Source organism: Hyla sarda, chromosome 4 (genome assembly GCF_029499605.1).
Source record: "Hyla sarda isolate aHylSar1 chromosome 4, aHylSar1.hap1, whole genome shotgun sequence".
NCBI classification, from domain to species: Eukaryota; Metazoa; Chordata; class Amphibia; order Anura; family Hylidae; genus Hyla; species Hyla sarda.
Window position 1 is genome coordinate 96,557,224 of NC_079192.1, and position 26,654 is coordinate 96,583,877.

At 46.2% G+C, this 26,654-nt stretch overlaps 1 protein-coding gene across 1 annotated transcript in view; it reads right to left on the reverse strand.

The window, feature by feature from the left end:
* SMAD6 (SMAD family member 6) overlaps positions 1-26,654 on the reverse strand; it is a 69,682-nt gene that overhangs the window by 14,414 nt on the left and 28,614 nt on the right. The window contains exons 2-3 of the mRNA XM_056571661.1: positions 19,884-19,940; positions 1,351-1,419 (exon numbers count right to left, since the gene is read on the reverse strand). Coding sequence (XP_056427636.1) covers positions 1,351-1,419; positions 19,884-19,940 — 126 coding nt within the window. The remainder of the gene's footprint in view (positions 1-1,350; positions 1,420-19,883; positions 19,941-26,654) is intronic.

Genomic DNA, 26,654 nt, shown 5'->3' on the forward strand with positions numbered 1-26,654 from the left:
TGGAGGCTCCCTGATTGGGAAACACTGACATAGACAGTGATTTACAGCTCCCAGAAGATCTTTCTTACTTTTATATGGAAGGATTTGCTTTATCTATATTAGTTATCTACTTATTTTTCTTTAATTCTCAGTTTTTCCTATTTTTGGATGACATTTTGTTGCCTTTAGAACCAATTACCAGGTTTCCATAGAGTTATGGTCTCTACATACAATGGTTTCAACATACAATGGTCGTCCTGGAACCAATTAATATTGTAACTTGAGGGACCACTGTACTATGCACCAACAAAATGAACGTATGGACAGCAGAATATGAACCTGCATTTCCTTTACTAAAAGTTGCGGGCAGGATTGCATTGAGCTTCACATTACATAGAGAGGGCACTGGAAGTGTGGGGAATAATGAGATGCCGAGTCTTGCCACTCACAATTCTGATCCTGCCTCATCCCTTGTCAAACATATATAGTCTTCCTCCCACTCCTCTAATGACTTCAAGCTGTCTGGACCTGTCCCCATAAAGAATAGGGATAGGCTCAGGCATTTCTTTGTGATTCTACTAAAAGATCTATTAATGTCATGAATGCTGTGGTAAGATAATGGGGGCTTCAGTACTTTCTATTAAAAATAATAACCTAGTAACTACCACATCTCATGGTCAGCCATGCCATTAAAAGTTTAATTAAAAGAATTTTTTTTGTTTTATAGGCTGAATAATTTTAAGATGCTTAAAAAGCATAAAGAATGGGAGAATTTATTAAAAATATAACATTTAAGCAAAGGCACTGGAGCCTAAAGACTCAAGTGCAACAACCAAAACAGGACACTTGGATGTATGTAAGCTAATAAGGACGTCTGTGGACCTTATAACCGGGCGAGCGATCAGCTGATGAGCGTTCAAACATTCATTCATTGGAATTTATTGGATCACACGAATAAAATCCAGCAATCTTTATTAAGGCTAAGCAAATGAGTGCAGATCAACAAGATTGGTGCTCGCCATTTACAAGGGCCCTTGGGTCAAGCTGCTCGCTACACAATTCCTTATAACCAAGAGTACAAAGAAAGAACTACAACCACGCAATCTTGCGGTCAGTAGGGGTGACTCTGGATAAACCCCCACCGATCTGAAACCAATCACCTATCCTATGGATGAATGATCTTTATAACCCCTAAGGATAGGGACACAGATGCCGAATTTTGCTGCATATTGTCTGCAGCTGATTTTGCTACTCAATGACTTCAATGGGTAGGAAAATACGCAGCAGCACATACGCAGCAAAATACGGCACACGTGACTCTACCCCTAACAATAAATGTAATAAACGTAAGTGCAGGATATTGTACATTACCTGAAACATCACCAGCAGTGATACACAGTGAACTTGAAGCATCCATTTCAGTGTATGAATCAGAGAGATCTGTAAAAGAGAACCAGAAATAAAGATTGGGCAAAAGAAAAAAAAAATAAAGAAAAAAGAAAAAAAAAAATAATCAAATCTAAAATCATTAGGTCCCGTTAGACAAGGCATAAGGTTCACAACTGCATCTAGATTTCTATTACTTTTGGTAACAGATCCTAATGGATCTTGATGGCAAAAATAGTGATGCAGACAGTCAAAAAAAACAAAAAACAAAAAAAAAGGTCAATTTAGAGCAGTGTGTGAGATTAGCGAGACTTCTAGGGATCCATAACTACAATAATTGTGATGTTTCATGTTGCTGTTTCCATTTGCTAAACTATCTGACCTCAAGAAATTTCTCTAAAATGTGGGAAGTATAAATACTGGAAAATGTACCAAGCAAGATGGCCCTCAAACTGGCCCAGACCATTATCAAGAATGGCCATGGGACAGCTGAAAGACTATAAAAGTTTTTTTGGTCCAACTGAGCACCACTTAAAAACATAAGAAACGTAATAGGAGGCCTTAAAGTTACAAAAGTAGTAACACTACTCCCTTGCCCAGGTCCCTACTGCTCACCACTTCCTGGTGACATCTCTGGAAGAGGCAGGCCCCCATTCACCAAGGAGCAGCATGCACCAAGGCACTATCAGAATGGCAATGGATCAGGCAGGTGAGCATTGCTTATTTGTAAAGGCACATGTATATATATATATATATATATATATATAGCTGGGGGTAGCTTAAATTAAATTAAAGTAATCCCAGTCCTACCCAGATCCCTCACAGCTACCATTCCAATGGCTTCTGCTCCCACTTGTCACCAATTCTTTCTGGTTCTAGTGATACATTGCCTCCGCCTGGACTACAAGTTTGGGGACACAACTTTGGCCAGTGACTGACTGAGCGGGTAGATGCTGCAGGGACGACACATCACTGGAGCTGTGACAAGAAGAGACTGAAAGCCTTTGAAATGGCCGCTGCGAGGGTCAGGTTAGGAGAGTAACACTACCTTTTTTACTGACCCTTTAAAAATTATGTTCCTCACCCGGACAACCCAATTTGAAGTCTTGAAGTAACAACTAGGACCATAAGGTTGGATAATTGTACAGGCTTTCTCAACCAAAGCTCAATTTCATGCATTTCTAACTTTAAATACACAAACACAATAATAATCATTTAGTCAGAGAACAGGTCACAACTCTTATAGGCTAGAAAAGCAGCCAGCACCTTTTATATGCCCATTAAAGTAGGTGGTAAGCATGGAACCACCACCAATAAAATGATAGATTACAAAGTGGTTACAAAGTTTCAAAAGACCATCTAAAAGAGAGAGAGTCCAGCCTAGAATATCTAAAAGTCTAATAAAATACAGTACAACAGTACATAATATAACATACATATTGTTAAACCAATTACTCAGTGATGCCTCATCACTGTAGACGTATGGGCTGGTGGAAGGGGAAGTTACCTTGCACCTTTATATAGATTATTATCCCTCCTACCCTGCAATCTGAGGTTTTTAATGCGGAAGTCCACCTTCGGACATCAGATTCAGTCAAAAATGCAGGACAAAATAGAATAGTGTGCAGTGGTATATTTGTCACTATGATGGACCGTGTTAAAGTTAGAAGGTCCCATAAAGCGTTGCATTGCAGCTTAGTTTCACTGAAGTGAATAGAGCAGAGTTATAATGGCACTCACCACCTAGGGGCAGGTGTGGCACTGTTTTTGTAAAAAATCTACTACATTTTCTAATCCTGGATAAGCCCATTAGGCAATGGTGGGTCACCACTATGGCCAGTGATTGGCTGAATGGGCATTTTCTGTGTGGTGACCAGGAAGCAGTGGGTCACCCTAACCTTTTTTAGGTGTAAAATTAAAGAGGTATTCTGGGGGGGAGACCAAGATCGTTAAGTATGACTATTTTCATTTTTACAGCAGCCAACATATATGTCTGGCTCCCACAGCTTCTATATATCTTGCCCCCTGCCGCAGCGTGTGTGTGTGTGTGGTGTGTGTGTGTGTAATAAATATATATATATATATATATATATATATATATATATATATATATATATATATATGCCCCCCGCACAGCGCATCTATATACATATGCCTCAAGCGCTATCAATGACAAGTATTCTTTTAGCAGAGCATCGGGAAGCCGCTGCCCGATGCTCTGCTAATAGAATGCTTGTCAATCATAGCCGCCGCTGCCCCATCGCCTCCCCCATCCCTGGTGTTAAAATTACCTGTTCCCTGGGTCCTCGCTACTTCTGGCTCCTGCGCTGTTGCTGTGCGCAATGACGAGTGACGTCCCCAGCGCGATGTCACCATCAGTGCGCACAGTGACAGCGCAGGACGCCACCGGAGCCAGAAGTAGCGTGGACCCCGGGAACGCTATATGTCTGGTCCCCACTTCGCTTCTATATACATATGCCTCTAAAGCGCTATGATTGACAAGCATTCTATTAGCAGAGCATCGGGCAGCGGCTTCCCAATACTCTGCTAAAAGAATACTCGTCATTGATAGCACTTGAGGCTTATATAGATGCGCTGGGAGCTTATGATTGCGCTGTGCGGGGGGCATATTATATTTATATATATATATTATATATATTATATATATATATATATATATATATATACACACATACATACATACACACACACACATACATATATACACATACACACACGTAGCTGGGGGCATATGATTGCGCTGTGCGGGGGGCATATATACAATTTACCGTGCGACACAATTTCCAACCTGTGCGACACAAATTATTTCCCCGTGCGACACATTAGTAAATCGGGGAGCAAAACACACGGAGTAAATCAAGAGACACTCAGAGATAAACCCAACACTCTTAGTAAATGAGGGCTATGGTGTACATACACCCTAACAGGGCATAAAAATTGGGACTGTCCTAGCTGATCTCCTTTACAAGTGTGGTCGTCATTTATACCATGACAATCCAAGTACAGGTCAGTACGAACATCTGGAAGACGAGATTGTAGAATTTATTTCTATCACAACTTCTAGTCCATTATATGGATGTTGTGGTCTCTTGTCTGTACTAGCCCGATAGTCGTGACGTGAAATTTCCCCTTTATTTCATTAAACATAAAAAGTAAGTGAAACTATCGGTCGGATATCAAACTAATGCATCAAAGGGAATGTAATAGCAGAGAGTAATCCCCAAGCCAGATGTTGTAGGGAAGATTGTGTAATGCAGGTAAATGCAGCGGTTCAGAGCAATGTCACCAAGTCACCAGTGGATCCCTGCTGGGAGAGCGGCACTGCCTGCGGGGTCTACATCCCCTCCTTCGGTTACACCCACCCCCTCCTTTTGTCTGTAGCATGTAAAATTTCAACTGCCCTGACCACAAAGCAGGCTGGAACATGGTGCTGGAAGGATAAGGTTACACGAAGCCTTTAAATGCTTCATAGTTACCATACTTAATTACCCACATTAACATTCTTGAAGTTGTTTATTCCTGCAGGTTTCCTTCCTTCCTCCCTCTGCTACTGAAGCACAAGAAACTTTGTTTTAACAAGTTACCCACATTGTTCCTTCTCCATTAAACAAGAGGAAAGTCCTTCAGCTTCGACGGCACGAGTATTAGAGCACAAGACAAGACGTACAAATGTAAGACTTAAGCGTCAGAAGGAATCAAAGAGACGATCCCCCCACTGCTTAATGTGGTCTACTAAATGTGGCGTCTTATGGAAACTCCCAGCGAGTATAGTACGGTACTCTTAATGTACAGAAGATATCAGTGGTCTCCAAACGGCGGACCTCCGGATGTTGCAAAACTACAACTCCCAGCATGCCCGGACAGCCGTTGGCTGTCCGGGCATCCTGGGAGTTGTGGTTTTGCAACATCTGGAGGTCCGCCGTTTGGAGACCACTGCACTATATTATCCGATGTGCCCCCCAAAAATTCGAAAAGACTTAACTCAGCTGACCAGGCTGAACCTACAGGCCGTAAGGGCCTGTTCAAACAGTAAAATTATCATGCATTTTTTCATTATATTGTGAAACTGCAGCAAAACCCAAGACATGGCTGCAATATGAGCTCTCAGTAGTGCACCTGGGCTTTGCAGGAGAAATTACTCCCAATGCCCAAAGCTGGAAGAAGAAGGACCAGTAGGGCATCTCACAGGGACAAGATAGGTCCCTACAACTGAGGGCTTTCTGGTTGTGCTGATGATGATGATGATGACTATTATGCCCCCCTGTCACACACTAGGCTTTTTTTTTGGGGGGGGGGGGTTGTTGGCCTTAAAAAAAAAAAAAAAAAAAAAAAAGTTTTGAATTAGTTTTTGGAGGGTTTTTCAAAAATAGTGTGCTTTTAGAATACTGGATTTTTGCTGACAGACTCCTTTGACACTGTCCATGTACCCAAGAACAAATCGGACTGGAGTTGCATTCCAATATGCCTGATTCTCCTCTTCTGCCATCTGGGTAGAGTCAGAAGACCCCTAAAAGGGGTACTCCAGGGAAGTGAACCCATAGCCCATCCTTTCCCTCTCATCAACCTATTTAATTGTCTAAATGTCATTAATTAGCTATATAGAGCAGTTTCTCCTCTTTGGTTGTCACTTACATGCATGAAGTGAGGGAATGACATCATCCAGCCATCCACTTTGTCTCTGTCCTAATTTTTAAATTTTTTTACACTTCATACACGTATTGAACAACCTTTTATTATTTTTCACTTTTGCAATACATTTGTACTGCAGCACAATATGACCTTTACAGCCTGTGCAATTCAGCCTCTGGCTGGATTTCACAGGATTCCGTAGCAGACATACAGGAGGTCATAATCTGACCTCCTACTGCCATAGCAGTGCGGCGCTGCCACCGTTGGTGAACAGGAGGAGCACACTCCCCCTGTCAACACCATAGATCTATGGGGTTAATGCTGTCGGTACCGTCGCGATCGCGGCCCCAGGAGCTGCGGTGGGTGCCCGGCTGCGATTGGCAGCTGGGTCCGCCGGCGATCTCCTGCGCTGCCCGCAGTAGTGCTGTCCCAGCGAGCAAATGTGTCGGGACATATGCATACATCCTATAGCGGGAAGGGGTTAAACACTACACCGGAGACTGGTTCTGCCTAAGGGTATGTTCACACGGTAGTAAAATGTGCAGAATGTCCACCCGGAAAACACGGGTGGACATTCTGCACATTTAAAAGATTCGGCGGGCCCTAGGACTGCTTTGAAATGCACTGTTTCATAGACGCCAATTCATTTCTGAGCTAAATCAGCAGAAAGAATAGATATATCTATTCTTTCTGCAGACACCGGAATCAGAATGTTGCTGCTGCAGAAATTATTCCGTGTGCACAGTGCAGCAGAATCCCATTGAAATGAATGGGAATCTGCGCCAGCGGAATTTCTGAAGTGAATATTCCAATGGAATTTGGCACGGAAATTCTGCCATGTGAATATAGTCTTGGAAGGAACTGCACCCACTCATGTGAACACAGAAGACACATGTAAATGGACTATAAATTTATTGTAGTTGAGTAATTCTTTTGAAGGGTTTTACTATAAATAGCAAATATACTAAAAGTATGTAAACGGGGACGTGGCTAGAGAAGACCGCATATGCTCTGCACTATTCCAGCCAGCTGTAAGTGTCATTATGGGGAGAACCTCCAAAAAGCTTCAGGGGAAACCCTCCACAAGATCTTCATCCCCTCAAATGGACTTTGAGTCCTATTTCATCCGTCCCACAAAAAGACCCGGCAGGCAAGAGCTGTGCAGACATCTCTGCATCGTAGTTTTAGTTGTTCTCTCGCTTCTGGAGGATACACTATCTAGAAGTATAATCTAAACTCTGTTCCCAAATGAATTAAGCGGTATCCTTTCCCTAAACAGACCTGTCAGAGTACTCTTTACTCTCTTTAGCAAACATCTAATGTTCTATTGTAAACTTTGTCCATTTGACAAATGTCCAGCCTCCTAAAATTCCGTATTTACTCCTTGTGTAAATATTATTTCCATTATTTCACTAAACTAATTGCACTGTCTCCATTAGTCAAACAAATCGGCAGCAGGAAGGATGGCTGCTGGTCGTGTAATACACCAGGCAGCGGAGAGGTGCACTCTGCTTTCCTGCCGCGGGGAGTGGAGGTTAATGTAGACCTGTCCCCTGATCCCCGACCATGAAAACACTTTCATTATAATGCATTATTGGATTAACCTTATCATCACTGGATATGTTATTTCCCCGTTCAAGCCAAAACCTAATTTTACCATTGAGTTATCTGCCATAAGAGTGAGGCTTTTAATTGATTATTCTTATTCCTTTTTTCTTTACATAGTTTTTTCAATTAAATTTATTGGAGAAATATTGGTACAAAGATACAAATATGACTTGTATAAACAGACAAATGAGACAGTATTTAGCACCTGTTGAAAATACAAACACGAGATACAATGTAGTCTATCGAACTCCAAAAAGAAAAGTGAAAGAAAGAATGGCATGAGAGCCCATATAAGCCACCCCTCACAGTAGACATGGTGAAGTGCCCAGGTAATTCCTGCTGAAGGCCAGAAAGAAGGAAAGGACGATTTCAAGCTATTAACTACGTACCAGGACAATGTCACATTTTAAGCTTCGGATTTAGAAGAATTAATCTTAAAATTGGACCACATATTGAAACCAGACAACTCCGACACCAGAGAAGGAAATCTGAGGATTCATAAACCAATAAATACCGTTGAACGCCTTCTCTGTGTCTAGGGACAGAACCATAAATCGAATTTTCCTTAACTGGGCATAATGGATAAGATCTGATGTTTTAAAGGTGTTGTTGTGGTAGCCCTTGGGGGGGTGTATGGTAGTGGTGGTATAGTATCGCTATATGAGGGGTTAATGTTAACCCTATAGTTCGTGATGCCAGGCTGAGGGCTGTTATGCTGAGGTAATGCTCCGGCCTATCGCCGCCCTTCCCAGTAACGATAGGTGCATGAAATGACTGAAGGTCCACAAGGAGATTGAACTTGAACAACTTTACTTAAGTGCTTGCGATACATCCAAGGCACAGTAACAGCCTCGTACAAACACTTCTTGTATTACTTAGTGACTGACAGTTGTGACGGACCTTGCTATTTAGACAGTCTCTGAATTTAGGGTAGATATTTGCAGATCCGTCCGGATTTAGGGGTTATATTAGGTCCGGTGATGCTGCAGAGTGTCTGGAAATTCACTGCGTTAGTTGCTGTACAGGTCTTTCCACGTCAGGAGTACAGGAGCAAGAGAGAGAGAAGATGGTCGCCGCTCCCTTATATGGGCTGGGGGCGTGGCGAATCTGATTGGTCCAAACATCTGTCACTCACCATTACAGAGAGTAATGGGATTGCTTACGTCACAGGGCCTCCAAAGGTCCTCAAGCTTAATACCATACAGTTTACATAGTCATGTGACCCGCAGGTCCTGCAACGCTATGGAGTCAGTAACTAATCATCTATTTACATATATATTACTGTATTTACATTACCTTTACATAAATTACTGGTCTATGAGCTGGAATAGAGGCGACAAGGAGTAGACTACATCACAGGAATCCCTACGTCCTAGGGACTCTGGCTATGGGGACCCACACATACATAGGTACCGTATAAGATGCGGTACCGGGACACCACATTGTCACAAACAAATACTGAGCACACTCCCTTACCCGGATGCCCGAAATATCTGGGTTGTGGATCCCCCCCAGGACAGAACCCACCTGGTCAGGATGGATAAGAGTAGGCAGGTAAGATCCAAGCCTATTTGCAATTAGTTCTGCAAAGATCTTTAGATCTACATTTAAGAGCGAGACAGGCTGGTAGCTAGCATAGACCTGAGGGTCTTTTCTCGATTTAGGATCACAACATTAGTAGAAGCAGTTTGTGGGGTTAAGGGGAAATCGGAAGAAACCACATTAAATGCCACAATAAGCAAATGGGCTAGATGTTCTTCAAAAGTCTTATAGAAATTGATGGTAACTGAACGATCTCTGACCTATGGGGAGAAAAGTCAGTGAGTCAGGCATAGCTGAGCACTGATAGGAAGACAGATTATATCAAAAGGGGGATTCTGTGATAGGGGCCACAGGTGACCAACTCATTCAAAGTCCCTCAAGGACAAATAAAGATGTAAAAACCACGTCAAATAGTCAAGTAACGGAGGATGTAGCCACCAAGTGGCTGTCCATAGGGGATACAGGAGTCTCAGATTGACAAGAGCCATTCTGATGAAGGTTGGACTTCAAGGCCTTGGTTGGTATTAGAGTTGGATGTGGCTGGGGCCACTTAGCAGGGAAGGTTGGAAACGTCGCGAAAATTCGCTCTGTGAGTAATGACGGGCAATATAGGGGCCGGAGCATAGTTACGTCATGGCTCCACCTCCTTGTAACCGCACAGCCCGCCCCTCAATATAAGTCTATGGGAGGGGGTGTGGCGGCCATCACGCCCACCCCCATAGACTTGCATTAAGGAGGTGGGCCATGACATCATGAGGAGTGGAGCCGTGACATAACCATGCTCCGGCCCCTGTATCTCCTGTCATTACGCACAGAACGAGTTTGCTGCAGCCGAGATCCCGGGGGTCCCCAGTGGCAGGACCCCCGCGATCTGACATCTTATCCCCTATCCTTTTGATAGGGGATAAGATGTCTAGGGGCGGAGTTCCCCTTAAGGGCATGAAAATGCACCTGACAAATTACATCCTGGGGATGCTGATCGTTCTAGCAGCAAGGGTGCAATGCCCTGTGAGCTCTGTCCATATAAATATAAGTGCTGAGAGGGCGGTCAAGCAGTTCCAGGGATGTGGAATTGCTATCGCCCAACGCCCGGGACATGCAGTTCCGGGCGCCGGGAAGGTGAATCCACTATAGATGAAGCCGGAGGGCTATCCTCTGTTCCCTGGTGTCTGTGGATCCGTCATTGATAGAGCCTGGCTGGACCAGGCTCTATCAATGGATTGCAGAGCACACAGATAGAACTCTATTGATCTGTATGAGGAATCTAATGATTCCTCCTAAAAGTCTAATAAAGTGTAAAATAAAAAAATATTACTAAAAGTTTAAAGGGGTACTCTAGTGGAAAACTTATTATTTATTTATTTTTTTTTTTTTATTAATTGGTGCCAGAAAGTTGAACAGATTTGTAAATTACTTCTATTAAAAAAATCTTAATCCTTTCAGTACTTTTTAGCAGCTGTATGTTACAGAGGAAAATCTTTATTTTTTGAATTTCTTTTGCGTTGTCCACAGTGCTCTCTGCTGACACCTGATGCCCGTATCAGGAACTGTCCATAGCAAACCTATGCTGCTCTGGACAGTTCTTGACACTGACAGATGTGTCAGCAGAGAGCACTGTGGACAACACAAAAAATAAATTCAAAAAGTAAAGAATTTCCTCTGTAGCATACAGCTGCTAAAATGTACTTAAAAGGATTAAGGTTTTTTAATAGAAGTAATTTACAAATCTGTTTAACTGTCTGGCACAAGTTGATTTAAAAATAAATAAATAAATAAATAAAAAGTTTTCCACCGGAATATCCCTTTAAAGACACACATTAACCCCTTCCATGTTATAAGTTCAAATCACCCCCTTTTCCTATATAAAAACATGCCCACATACCGCCGCCGCCCCATCGCTTCCCCCCATCCCCGGTGTTATAATTACCTGTTCCCAGGCGTCTGCGATCCTTCTGGCTCCGTCGGCGTCCTGCGCTGTCACTGTGCGCACTGACGGTGACGTCGCGTTGGGGATGTCACTCGTCATTGCGCAGCGCACAAAAACAGGGCAGGAGCCAGAAGGATCGCGGACCCTCGGGAACAGAAAATTATAACATCGGGGATGGGGGGAGGCGATGGGGCAGCGGCGGTATGTGGGTAGAGGATGGGGAGGCAATGGGGCAGCGGCAGTATGTGGGCAGAGGAGGGGGGGGGGGGGGAGGCAATGGGGCAGCGGCGCTCGTCTCTGGCCGGGGGGCGAGGCATTATCGGCAATGTAATTGCCAATACCAAAAATGTCTAAAATCGTGATTATCGGCCGATAATATCGGCAAAAGCGATAATCGGTCGATCCCTAGTAGAGCCCATTGATTCTTGAGCCGCTTTCACAGCATCAACTCTGGAGGAGGTCTAAATAAACTCAGTGCAAAAAGGTGGAGAATTCCTGTCTACTTTCTGCTACAAGTTGTTTAGCCAGACAGGAGAGATCATCCTTTGAGGGCAGGGATTGGACCAGCACTTGAAGGTCCGCCAGGGTGACCACTTTATTGTCACATGGTGCAGAAAAGCGACTGAAGGAGGACAGCTGTTACGCCGAGCGCTCCGGGTCCCCGCTCCTCCCCGGAGCGCTCGCTTCTCTCTCGCTACCGCAGCGCTCCGGGCAGCTCCACTGACCCGGTGCGCTGCGATACCGTCTCCAGCCGGGATGCGATTCGCGATGCGGGTAGCGCCCGCTCGCGACGCGCATCCCGGCTCCCGTACCTGACTCGCTCTCCGTCTGTCCTGTCCCGGCGCGCGCGGCCCCGCTCCCTAGGGCGCGCGCGCGCCGGGTCTCTGCGATTTAAAGGGCCACTGCGCCGCTGATTGGCGCAGTGGTTCCAATTAGTGTGTTCACCTGTGCACTCCCTATTTATACCTCACTTCCCCTTCACTCCCTCGCCGGATCTTGTTGCCATTGTGCCAGTGAAAGCGTTTCCTTGTGTGTTCCTAGCCTGTGTTCCAGACCTCCTGCCGTTGCCCCCGACTACGATCCTTGCTGCCTGCCCCGACCTTCTGCTACGTCCGACCTTGCTTCTGTCTACTCCCTTGTACCGCGCCTATCTTCAGCAGTCAGAGAGGTTGAGCCGTTGCTAGTGGATACGACCTGGTCACTACCGCCGCAGCAAGACCATCCCGCTTTGCGGCGGGCTCTGGTGAAAACCAGTAGTGACTTAGAACCGATCCACTAGCACGGTCCACGCCAATCCCTCTCTGGCACAGAGGATCCACTACCTGCCAGCCGGCATCGTGACAGTAGATCCGGCCATGGATCCCGCTGAAGTTCCTCTGCCAGTTGTCGCCGACCTCACCACGGTGGTCGCCCAGCAGTCACAACAGATAGCGCAACAAGGCCAACAGCTGTCTCAACTGACCGTGATGCTACAGCAGCTACTACCACAGCTTCAGCAATCATCTCCTCCGCCAGCTCCTGCACCTCCTCCGCAGCGAGTGGCCGCTTCTGGTCTACGACTATCCTTGCCGGATAAATTTGATGGGGACTCTAAATTCTGCCGTGGCTTTCTTTCCCAATGTTCCCTGCACTTGGAGATGATGTCGGACCAGTTCCCTACTGAAAGGTCTAAGGTGGCTTTCGTAGTCAGCCTTCTGTCTGGAAAAGCTCTGTCATGGGCCACACCGCTCTGGGACCGCAATGACCCCGTCACTGCCTCTATACACTCCTTCTTCTCAGAAATTCAAAGTGTCTTTGAGGAACCTGCCCGAGCCTCTTCTGCTGAGACTGCCCTGTTGAACCTGGTCCAGGGTAATTCTTCCGTTGGCGAGTACGCCGTACAATTCCGTACTCTTGCTTCAGAATTATCCTGGAATAATGAGGCCCTCTGCGCGACCTTTAAAAAAGGCCTATCCAGCAACATTAAAGATGTTCTGGCCGCACGAGAAATCCCTGCTAACCTACATGAACTCATCCATCTTGCCACTCGCATTGACATGCGTTTTTCCGAAAGGCGTCAGGAGCTCCGCCAGGATATGGACTTTGTTCGCACAAGACGTTTTTTCTCCCCGGCTCCTCTCTCCTCTGGTCCCCTGCAATCCGTTTCTGTGCCTCCCGCCGTGGAGGCTATGCAGGTCGACCGGTCTCGCCTGACACCTCAAGAGAGGACACGACGCCGCATGGAGAATCTCTGTCTGTACTGTGCCAGTACCGAACACTTCCTGAAGGATTGTCCTATCCGTCCTCCCCGCCTGGAAAGACGTACGCTGACTCCGCACAAGGGTGAGACAGTCCTTGATGTCTACTCTGCTTCTCCACGTCTTACTGTGCCTGTGCGGATATCTGCCTCTGCCTTCTCCTTCTCTACTATGGCCTTCTTGGATTCCGGATCTGCAGGAAATTTTATTTTGGCCTCTCTCGTAAACAGGTTCAACATCCCAGTGACCAGTCTCGCCAGACCCCTCTACATCAATTGTGTAAACAATGAAAGATTGGATTGTACCATACGTTTCCGCACGGAGCCCCTTCTAATGTGCATCGGACCTCATCACGAGAAGATTGAATTTTTGGTCCTCCCCAATTGCACTTCCGAAATCCTCCTTGGACTACCCTGGCTTCAACTCCATTCCCCAACCCTGGATTGGTCCACTGGGGAGATCAAGAGTTGGGGGCCCTCTTGTTTCAAGGACTGCCTAAAACCGGTTCCCAGTACCCCTTGCCGTGACTCTGTGGTTCCCCCTGTAACCGGTCTCCCTAAGGCCTATATGGACTTTGCGGATGTTTTTTGCAAAAAACAAGCTGAGACTCTACCTCCTCACAGGCCTTATGATTGTCCTATTGACCTCCTCCCGGGCACTACTCCACCCCGGGGCAGAATCTATCCTCTGTCCGCCCCAGAGACTCTTGCTATGTCGGAGTACATCCAGGAAAATTTAAAAAAAGGCTTTATCCGTAAATCCTCCTCTCCTGCCGGAGCCGGATTTTTCTTTGTGTCCAAAAAAGATGGCTCTCTACGCCCTTGCATTGACTACCGCGGTCTTAATAAAATCACGATAAAGAACCGCTACCCTCTACCCCTCATCTCTGAACTCTTTGATCGCCTCCAAGGTGCCCACATCTTTACCAAACTGGACTTAAGAGGTGCTTATAATCTCATCCGCATCAGAGAGGGGGATGAATGGAAAACGGCATTTAACACTAGAGATGGACACTTTGAGTATCTGGTCATGCCCTTTGGCCTGTGCAACGCCCCTGCCGTCTTCCAAGACTTTGTTAATGAAATTTTTCGTGATCTCTTATACTCCTGTGTTGTTGTATATCTGGACGATATCCTGATTTTTTCTGCCAATCTAGAAGAACACCACCAGCATGTCCGTATGGTTCTTCAGAGACTTCGTGACAATCAACTTTATGCCAAGATAGAGAAATGTCTGTTTGAATGCCAATCTCTTCCTTTCCTAGGATACTTGGTCTCTGGCCAGGGACTACAAATGGATCCAGACAAACTCTCTGCCGTCTTAGATTGGCCACGCCCCTCCGGACTCCGTGCTATCCAACGTTTTTTGGGGTTCGCCAATTATTACAGGCAATTTATTCCACATTTTTCTACCGTTGTGGCCCCTATCGTGGCTTTAACCAAAAAAAATGCCAATCCCAAGTCTTGGCCTCCTCAAGCGGAAGACGCCTTTAAACGGCTCAAGTCTGCCTTTTCTTCGGCTCCCGTGCTCTCCAGACCTGACCCATCTAAACCCTTCCTATTGGAGGTTGATGCCTCCTCTGTAGGAGCTGGAGCGGTCCTTCTACAAAAAAATTCTTCCGGGCATGCTGTTACTTGTGGTTTTTTTTCTAGGACCTTCTCTCCGGCGGAGAGGAACTACTCCATCGGGGATCGAGAGCTTCTAGCCATTAAATTAGCACTTGAGGAATGGAGGCATCTGCTGGAGGGATCAAGATTTCCTGTTATTATTTACACCGATCACAAGAACCTCTCCTATCTCCAGTCTGCCCAACGGCTGAATCCTCGCCAGGCCAGGTGGTCTCTGTTCTTTGCCAGATTTAATTTTGAAATTCACTTTCGGCCTGCCGATAAGAACATTAGGGCCGATGCTCTCTCTCGTTCCTCGGATGCCTCGGAAGTTGAACTCTCTCCGCAACACATCATTCCTCCTGACTGCCTGATCTCCACTTCTCCAGCCTCCATCAGGCAAACTCCTCCAGGAAAGACCTTCGTCTCTCCACGCCAACGCCTCGGAATCCTCAAATGGGGTCACTCCTCCCATCTCGCAGGTCATACAGGCATCAAGAAATCTGTGCAACTCATCTCTCGCTTCTATTGGTGGCCGACTCTGGAGACTGATGTCGTGGACTTTGTGCGAGCCTGCACTGTCTGTGCTCGGGATAAGACTCCTCGCCAGAAGCCCGCTGGTTTTCTTCATCCTCTGCCTGTCCCCGAACAGCCTTGGTCTCTGATTGGTATGGATTTTATTACAGACCTACCCCCATCCCGTGGCAACACTGTTGTTTGGGTGGTCGTTGATCGATTCTCCAAGATGGCACATTTCATCCCTCTTCCTGGTCTTCCTTCAGCGCCTCAGTTGGCTAAACAATTTTTTGTACACATTTTTCGTCTTCACGGGTTGCCCACACAAATAGTCTCGGATAGAGGCGTCCAATTCGTGTCAAAATTCTGGAGGGCTCTCTGTAAACAACTCAAGATTAAATTAAACTTTTCTTCTGCATATCATCCTCAATCCAATGGACAAGTAGAAAGAATTAACCAGGTCTTGGGTGATTATTTACGACATTTTGTTTCCTCCCGCCAGGATGATTGGGCAGATCTTCTACCATGGGCCGAATTCTCGTATAACTTTAGAGTCTCTGAATCTTCCTCCAAATCCCCATTTTTCGTGGTGTACGGCCGTCACCCTCTTCCCCCCCTCCCTACTCCCTTGCCCTCTGGTTTGCCCGCGGTAGATGAAGTGACTCGTGATCTTTCCACCATATGGAAAGAGACCCAAGTTTCTCTTTTACAGGCTTCATCTCGCATGAAAAAGTTTGCCGATAAGAAAAGAAGAGCTCCCCCCATTTTTGCTCCCGGAGACAAGGTATGGCTCTCCGCTAAATATGTCCGCTTTCGTGTCCCCAGTTACAAACTGGGTCCACGCTATCTTGGTCCCTTCAAAGTCTTGTGCCAAATTAATCCTGTCTCTTACAAACTTCTTCTTCCTCCTTCTCTCCGTATTCCTAATGCCTTTCATGTCTCTCTTCTTAAACCACTCATCATCAACCGTTTCTCTCCCAAATTAGTTTCTCCCACTCCTGTCTCCGGTTCTTCTGACGTCTTCTCAGTGAAAGAGATACTGGCCTCCAAGACGGTCAGAGGGAAAAAGTTCTTTTTGGTGGATTGGGAGGGCTGTGGACCTGAAGAGAGATCCTGGGAACCTGAGGACAACATCCTAGACAAAAGTCTGCTCCTCAGGTTCTCAGGCTCTAAGAAGAGGGGGAGACCCAAGGGGGGGGTACTGTTACGCCGAGCGCTCCGGGTCCCCGCTCCTCCCCGGAGCGCTCGCTTCTCTCTCGCTACCGCAGCGCTCCGGGCAGCTCCACTGACCCGGTGCGCTGCGATACCGTCTCCAGCCGAGATGCGATTCGCGATGCGGGTAGCGCCCGCTCGCGACGCGCATCCCGGCTCCCGTACCTGACTCGCTCTCCGTCTGTCCTGTCCCGGCGCGCGCGGCCCCGCTCCCTAGGGCGCGCGCGCGCCGGGTCTCTGCGATTTATAGGGCCACTGCGCCGCTGATTGGCGCAGTGGTTCCAATTAGTGTGTTCACCTGTGCACTCCCTATTTATACCTCACTTCCCCTTCACTCCCTCGCCGGATCTTGTTGCCATTGTGCCAGTGAAAGCGTTTCCTTGTGTGTTCCTAGCCTGTGTTCCAGACCTCCTGCCGTTGCCCCCGACTACGATCCTTGCTGCCTGCCCCGACCTTCTGCTACGTCCGACCTTGCTTCTGTCTACTCCCTTGTACCGCGCCTATCTTCAGCAGTCAGAGAGGTTGAGCCGTTGCTAGTGGATACGACCTGGTCACTACCGCCGCAGCAAGACCATCCCGCTTTGCGGCGGGCTCTGGTGAAAACCAGTAGTGACTTAGAACCGATCCACTAGCACGGTCCACGCCAATCCCTCTCTGGCACAGAGGATCCACTACCTGCCAGCCGGCATCGTGACAACAGCTGAGGGTCTTGCGGCTGCAACATCATACGAACACCGGCAGGTTGGGGCAGCAATATGGGTGGCATACCATCATGCCATGTGACCGAGACAGAGTCTAAGGGTTTGCAATAGTTGTGGGCTCAGAGACAGGGAGATAAATCGCATACTTCTCTCCATGCTCGTTCTAGGGGTTTGAACAATTGGACCCTAACCCATTAAAAAATTTGACATGTCTCTAGGACAATAGTCTCCAAAGTGAGGCTTTCCAGAGGTTGCATAACTACAACTCCCAGCATGACCAATGGCTTTTAGGTATGCAAAGAGTTGGAATTTTTGCAACATCTGGAAGACTGCAGTTTGGAGACCACTGCTCTAGGACATTTTTTTATAGCGACAGGTGCACTTAAAAATGGTACCCCCCACCCCCCCCAGTTTCTAGGATTCTTAAGAGCTGAATGAGCAACTGTAAGCTAAAAGCCGATCCCTCAACATAGCCTAAAACAAGAAATTAGAGATAGTTTCTAAGGTTTTTAAGGTAAGTCATCTTTTCAATGTTCGTTAGACAATAACAACATTTTAAAATGTCTTATAAAAGAGACACATTTAGGATTTGTGTAGAAACCTGGCTCTCTTCAGTAAACATACGCAAAATGTAACACACTGGGGGGAGGTGGAAATAAATGAAAAGTCTCGTAAAGGCTGTTTGTGTTTTCAGCTGTTCCCAGCAGCTAGATTTTTTTTTAAAGTTGGGCATGCTCTCATTGATTTGGCGCGTTGAAAAGTTTTCCCTGCGCCAAAATTTCTCTTTGCAGCAGTTTCGAAGTGATTATTTTTGCACCAAAATCGTGCCATTTTGGGCCAAATAGGACAGCTTTCCTTAGTTAAATTTTGTAGGGTATTAAGGTTTTCCCAGGAAAAAGTGCTTGTTGTATGTGTTTTGTCTGAAGTGTACATAGCATGCATTCAACCTGGCTGTGTAATCCCCCCCTTTATTTCTGAAGGTGTTTGACAGTCCTCCTCAGATGATATATTGTTAGTAAGATATGCCAACAGCGATCTTCTGAACATCATTTACTAGATATAGGTCAATGGTATCTGTGCAAATAATCTATTACCTGAAAGATAAATAGAATACAAGCTATTGTATAGATCAACTAATCCTATCTAACATTTAGACAGCATATACTTACACAACGCAGACTGAAGATGCGCCAAAAAAATTAAATCACACCGGGACTAGGTGAGTATAGCTCCCCGCCCAGGGGACTACTTACAGGGCCGGCGGAGGAGACTTTCTAACTTTATATCTTCACCATCCCTGCGGGCAGGAATGTCTCCTGGGGATGGTGAATAAGAAGATTTTAATATATAAAACGCATTGTCACGTGTTATATATGGTGACAAGGTTACCTTTAAAGCCACAATTCTGTTTTACCGTGCTGGATGTTGAGCAAGACAAAAAAGTGGTACAAGGCTTATAATGCCACTTTTGTGGCAAGTTAAGTAAATCTACAGTTTAGACCATATCACTGGTGGACTGTGCCATTTCCACCTAGTAGTCCCCATCAGCCCAAGGAACAAGGCCTTGGTCAGTCATACGGACAACCTCAACAACACAAGCTTAAAAGGGGTACTCCGCCCCTAGACATCTTATCCACTATGCAAAGGATAGGGGATAAGATGTCTGATCGCCTGGGTGCTGCAGCTGGGGACCCCCGCAATCTTGGCTGCAGCACTCCAGACATCCGGTGCACGGAGTGAACTTCTCTCCATGCCGGATGACTGGCGATGCGAGGCGGAGGCTCGTGACGCCACGGCCACGCCCCCTCAATGCAAGTCTATGGGAGGGGGAGTGACGTCCACCACACCCCCTCCCATAGACTTGCATTGAGGGGGCGTGGCCATGACGTCACGAGCCTCCGGCGCTGCACCTGACCCTCTAAACGATCGCCAGATGCAGCAGGGATATTGTGGGGGTCCCCAGTGGGGAGACCCCCACGATCAGACATCTTATCCCCTATCCTTTGTATAGAGGATAAGAAATCTAGGGGCGGAGTACCCCTTTAATAATCACAGACAGACTCCCAGAAACAAGGAGAAATGCCACTAGCAGATCAGTGTTTTTTGCATTAGCTGCCAAATAAAAATGAGGTTTGTTGTTTTAACAAGACACATAAGATAGCCATCAGGAGAATGCAATTCTTAATGTGAAAGTGCATAATCGGAGCAGCCAAGCATGCATGCTTTAAACAAGGGCATAGCCGCTGCCAGACATCCAAACAACACCGGAAAAAGCTAAGGAGTCCTTCATAGAAAACCGCACTGCTGATGCCAACATGCAGGGTAGACCATTGTAACAGAACCCAGCACAAAAATAACTGTACCCATGTTACATAGGGGAACACACATGACCATATTTTTCCCACTGATCACAATTTATCTTTCTACTAAGATTTCAAATTGAAAAAATGCCACCGATAAAAGCTGAAAACCTAAAATGCCAACATAGAAAAACCGTGGTTAACTTGTGTGCACTTACCCAGGGGTTTTTGCTCAAATTTTGGAGACAGACGAGAGTATGGAGGAGGAGGAGATTCTGCAAGAAAGAAAGAAAAATTTTATTTTCATATTTAAGAAAAAAAAAAATCTGTAATTCTTGCATATTTTTGACAGCAAATATAATGATGGTGTTAGTGTCATAAAACTGTATTTTTGGCAGGCAGCAACCTATGGTCTGAAAGATGGTCGCCAATACTTTTAGCTGCATAAAAAGGGGACATTTATCAGTGTTTGAATTGGTAAGCAAGTTCTGAAGGCATTTGTTTTTTGCTTTAGTTTTGCTTATGTGCTACATATTTATAATACTATGACAGGGGGTTGATAAATTCAGAGCATAAGCAAAACTAAAAAGTTGCAGCTGAGACTTTTGCAAGACTTCGTTGCGACTAGGGATCGGCCGATTGTCGGTTTGGCCGATAATCACAATTTTGGGCATTATCGGTATCGGCAATTACCTTGCCGATAAGCCGATAATGCCCCGCCGCCCCCCCTCCCCCCCCCGACCAGCTGCACCGCACTGCGACCGCCCCCCCCCCCCCCCCCCATCCCCGGTTTTATAACTACCTGTTCCCGGGGCCCAGGGCGTTACGCTGTGCGCAATGACGAGTGACGTGACATGCGCGACGTGACGTCACCGTCAGTGCGCACAGTGACAGCTCAGGAGGACGCCACCGGAGCCAGATGTAGAGTAGACCCCAGGCCCCGGGAACAGGTAATTATAAAACCGGGGTTGGGGGAGGCAATGGGACCGCGGCGGTGCGGTGGGGGGGTAGGGGACGCGGAGCGGAGCACTGCAGTGGGGTGGTAGGGGGCGCGAAGTGGAGCGGCAGTGGGGGGAGCGGTGCGGCGGTGGGGGCTTTGTCGGTGATAGGACTCAGGACCCCCGGACAGGCAGGGGGAGAGAAGCGGGTGGTGGCAGCCGCCTATGGCACAGCAAAAGCCACTGCAGTGCATTGATTTAAAGCACCCGCTTTAAAATCAATGATCTGCAGCGGTGTCGCGGGGAAGATAAATAGCCGATAACTTATACCGGAATATCGGTATAAGTTATCGGCTATCGGCCCTAACCTCCACCGATTATCGGTATCGGCCCTAAAAAAAACTATATCGGTCGATCCCCAATTGCGACTTCTTAAAATTTGCTCACGTACAGGAGTTGTGTACTCCAGATCCGACCTGGAGTAGACTCGCAACTTTTTGTAAGGTAAGGCTGTGTGTAACCTATTGTTTACCCACAAAAGTCGCACAAAAAAGTGCTTAGGCACATGTGTGACTTTTCGTGCCCCAAGACTAAGCAAAATAAAAAAGGCTCTAAATACCTTGATAAATGTCCCCCATAGTGAAACCATTGGCCTAGTTCATTTTTTAATAAAGACCTCCAAACATATAAGTCGTCTAGTCCACGAAAAAACCAAATGTTAAGCGGACACATATTTATCTAATATGCATAGGGGCGTAAGGACACGAGTATGTACAGTAAAGTTGTATATGCTCAACAGATCATGGCGTTCCTACTGCAGACAGGCTAATAAAGCATAATGTCCATACTGATGCTCAGATATATTATCCTACACATGTTTATTCAATGAATCTTCACAATATATTCATGTATGTATTCAGACATATAAGTGCCAATATTTTCTGTGCAAGATGTAAAACAGCATACCTCGATCAGATGGAGACACGAGCACAAACCTGCCACGCTACGTTTCAGGGGCCCTTAGTCATGCGCACAGGTTTGATACGGGAGTGGGTTTAAAGGGGTTCTCCGGTGCTTAGACATCTTATCCCCTATCCAAAGGATAGGGGGATAAGATGTCTGATCGCGGGAGTCCTGCCGCTGGGGACCCCCGGTATCTTGCAAGCGGCACCCCGTTTGTAATCAGTCCCCGGAGCGTGTTAGCTCCGGGTCTGATTATCGGCGACCACAGGGCCGACGGCGTGTTATGTGATAGCTGCCACGCCCCCTCCCGTAGGCTTGCATTGAGGGGCGGAGCGTGACATCACACAGGGGCGGGGGCGTGACATAACACGCCGTCGGCCCTGTGGTCGCCGATAATCAGTCCCGGAGCGAACACGCTCCGGGGACTGATTACAAACGGGGTGTCGCATGCAAGATCCCGGGGGTCCCCAGCAGCGGGACTCCCGCGATCAGGCATCTTATCCCCTATCCTTTGGATAGGGGATAAGATGTCCAAGCACCGGAGAACCCCTTTAAGAATGGTAGCGGCTGGACACAGGTGAGTAGTTAACTCTTTTAGGCAAGCGTATATCATAATACTTCATATACCATCCAGTGCACGCGAGCATGCTCAAATCCACGGTTAAAAGTAAACCTTGAAATTACAATTTTCATTCAGCCCTTTTGGTTCCAAAGATTTTAGCTCTACTATCCTATGTTTCCCTCTTCAGCAAATTCTTTCTATTCACATCCACATTACTGTTCAACTTTACCTCTCAATGACTTGTCATCTTAGATCAGACGCTACATGTATATTCTTTAAAGTGCGCACATGCCCCAGATTCTTCTTGTGTATAATGTCTTATTGCAGACTTCTGCTCACCAACTCTAGTTTTAATCATCCATGCGGTCTGTCCTACATAGACAAAACCACATGGACACTTCAAAAGATAAATCACATTGGTCCTGTTGCATGTGTGATAACCTCTAATAAGGATTTTGTGGCCATTAGTCGGATGTAGAATATCACCACCTTATTATAATGCACAAGAGAGACTCGAAAAAGTACAATTTTTCTTGCTGCCATAAATGTTTGTTTGCCTTTACGTTTTTTCACAATGTCACTCCTCGCCAGTTTATCACCTATAGTTTTCCCTTATTTGTATGTAAACATGGGGGGGGGGATCTCTAAACAATAAGCCATACTTCTTGTCTGTAGATAGAAACTTCCAATACTTCCTAATAGTATGTTGGATGATAGACGAACGTTTACCATATTTACTAACATACAGGTCACGTTCATTTTTTCGTTTGCTGGCACAACTGCTTTTACTCCGTCTTAACACATCTCTACTAGTTTCCAACTTCAATCCTTATCTTTTCAACCATTTTTTTATTCTACCCTTTAGATGCAAATTTCTCAACAATCTTTGTTTTATTTTTTTAATGTACTCACTACCATTACTTGAAATCCGCCGTGCGCTCATAAATTGGCTTTTGGGGAGTCCCTTGAAAACTGTAGGGGAGTGATAACTGCGTTGGTGTAGTATACTAGTTCTATCCGTAGGTTTGGTAAATAATGTGGTCTCAAATCCTTTTTCTATTATTTCTTACCTCCATATCTAGGAAACAAATACTATGCGGATTGTAGTAGGGCTGGGCGGTATACCGGTTCATACCGAATACCAAATTTTTTGGGCTGCACGATATGAATTTTCCCCCATACCGGTTTGGCCCCTCCCCCTCGGGAATGTATTATCAGCCCAGCGCAGCGCTGTCCCCACATCGGGAAACTAATCCTATGTGACCCACCAGCGCAGTTCTGCCCCCCCCGCCAATTAATGATCATCCCAGCGGGGTACTACTCACATATGTCACCCGCAAGCACTGCCCTCCTCCTCTTTGTTGGGGGCCGCCGGGCACTGGAACTCTATACTGTACGCCAGTGGTCTCCAACCTGCAGACCTCCAGATGTTGCAAAACTACAACTCCCAGCATGCCAATGGCTATCCGGGCATGCTGGGAGTTGTAGTTTTGCAACAGCTGGAGGTCCGCAGGTTTGAGACCACTGCTGAACGCTGTATCCCTATGCCCGGGCGATGTCCCGCCCCAGCCAGTGATAGGCTGAGCCCACTGTCATGTAAGGAGCTCTGGACGGCTTCTTACATGACAGTGGGCTCAGCCCATCACTGGCCAGGGTGGGACATCGCTGCAGCCGGTGATAGGCTGACGGCTGTCCGATGTTCCAGTCCCAAGGAACAGCGTGTAACCGACGTAGGTAAGTTAAAGTTTCTTTTCTGTATATTTTGCAGCCCGGGCATAGGTATACAGCGTACAGCAGTGGTCTCAAAACTGCGGACCTCCAGCTGTTGCAAAACTACAACTATCAGCATGCCCGGACAGCCTGGAATTGTAGTTTTGCAACATCTGGAGGTCCGCAGGTTGGAGACCACTTGCATACAGTGAGTTCCATCGCCGGCGGCCCCCAACAAAGAGGAGGAGAGCAGTGCTTGAAGGAGACATGTGAGTAGTACCCCGCTAGGCTGATCATTAATTGGGGGGAGCAGAACAGTGCTGGCGGGTCACATGATTTTTGGGGGGAAGCCGAACACCGCGTGCGGGTCACATGATTGGGGCGGGGGGGGGGGGGGACAGAACAGCGCTGGCGGGTCACATGATTGGGGGGGTGAAAATACAGTTATATACCGTGGAACCGCCGTAAGTTAAAAAAATACCGCGATACACATACTTGGTCATACCACCCAGCCCGATCGTCAGTGTGAACTTGATAGTACTGTGACATGAATTTAATTGCTCCATAAATGACATTAACGATTCCTCCGAATCCCTCCATAGCACGAAGACGTCATCCACGTAGCGGGGCCACCTGGATGACGAGTCCATGGCGAGGGATCCGAAGACATATGTATTTTCAAAGTTAGCCATAAAGGCATTAGCCAATCGTGGGGCTACTGAGGACCTCATTGAAACACCATACGTCTGCAGAAAAAATTCTTGATTAAAACTAAAATAGTTTTTTGTAAGGGCATAGTCCAAAAATATCATGAGGAAGTTAATTTTTCTATTATCCAACTTGACATCTTGAGACAATAACTCTCTAATACATTGCATCCCTTTAGCCTGGGGTATGTTAGTGTACAAACTTTGTACATCAAGGGTACACAAAAAATGTACTCCCTCACAAACAAACATTTATGGCAGCAAGAAAAAAAAATTGTACTTTTTCGTGTCTCTCTTGTACACAGTGCAATGGCGTTATAAAAGGTGGTGATATTCTACATCCTAATAATGGCCACAAAATCCTTATTAGAGGTTATCACACATGTAACAGTACCAATGTGATTTATCTTTTGAAGTGTCCATGTGGTTTTGTCTATGATTATTAAAACTAGAGTTGGTGAGCATAAGTCTGCAATAAGACCTTATACACATGAAGAATCTGGGGCATGTGGAGTACCGCAATACGGAGAGACAACTGTGGCCAGGCATTTTAAAGAACATGGACATGTAGCGTCTGATCTAAGATGACAAGTCATTGAAGAGGTAAAGGTGAACAGTAATGTGGATGTGAATAGAAAGAATTTGCTGAAGAGGGAAACATTTTGAATAGTAGAGCTTTGGAACCAAAACGGCTGAATTAAAATAGTAAATTCAACGTTTAACCGTGGATTTGAGCATGCTAGCGTGCACTGGATGGTATATGAAGTATTATGATATGCGCTTGCCTAAAAGAGTTAACTACTCACCTGGGTCCAGCCGCTACCATTCTTAAACCCACTCCCGCATCAAACCTGTGCGCATGACTAAGGGGGCGTGCCCCTGAAACGTAGCGTGGCAGGTTTGTGCTCGTGTCTCTCCATCTGATCGAGGTATGCTGTTTTACATCTTGCACAGTGAATATTGGCACTTATATGTCTGAATAAATACATGAATATATCGTGAAGATTCATTGAATAAACATGTGAAGGATAATATATCTGGGCATCAGGAACGCCATGATCTATTGAGCATATACATGTGTAATTAGGGTCCTTAGAGCCCGTTGGTTAAAGATGTTTGTAAGTGCAGTGGTGGTAACTATGATGCTTTAAGATTGTACAGTAAAGTTTGCCATACAGAGATCAATATTGACAAAATTTGTCGATTTCATCAGGACCGGTTGCCCATCTAACGTGCCTGGGAACATTGTGACTGTCTCCAGATGGCAGATATTGAGGGGAAAGAAGGACTGAGCATGTTGGATTTCATAAGCCCGAATCTTTTGTTTTCGGGGACATAAGTCTCCATTAGAGGAATCTGACAGTAGCTTGCCTCCCTCTCTATTTTGAACACAACATATGCAGGTGTTTCAATTGGGTAGGCATGGTCAGATACATCTGGCAGAGGTGGCTTGTCTTTCCAGCATAGGGCATGCTGTAATGTCCCAGCGCCCAACACTTTTCTCCCCAATATCAGCTGTATAGGGAGCATCAGGGGGACACCACTCACATTAGATGATAGCCCAATCTCGGTGAAATCGACACATTCGTGTGTGAGGCCATCTTGAAACAGGCAGCTGAATCGGACAAGATCCAGCCTCAAAGGCCAAGTACAGTATGAGGACTGTCAGTCAATATATACCATCAACACATACTGCAGAGCTGTACAAATAGCCATTGGTCACCAAAAGGAGTAAGGGATGAACTGAAATCCTGGAGGAAATCCACAAAAACACAGTAGATGACCTTGAGTAAGATTAAAACTCAAGATCTCTTGTATGCAGACTGATCCGTAAACCTTTTGATTTCAGGATCCGATTTTCTAAACCAGAGTTTCCCAACCAGTGTGCCTCCAGCTGTTGCAAAACTACATCTCCAAGCATGCCCGGACAGGCAAAGGCTGTCAGGGCATGCTTGGGGATGTAGTTTTGCAACAGCTGGAGACACCCTGGTTGGGAAACACTGTCCTAAATATTGTAATATAAAATAGTGTCATTTGCACAGTATTATGCATTATATGTAGCAAAATTCATAGGTTTTAGAGACTGCAACGGTGGTGCGATATTTATTC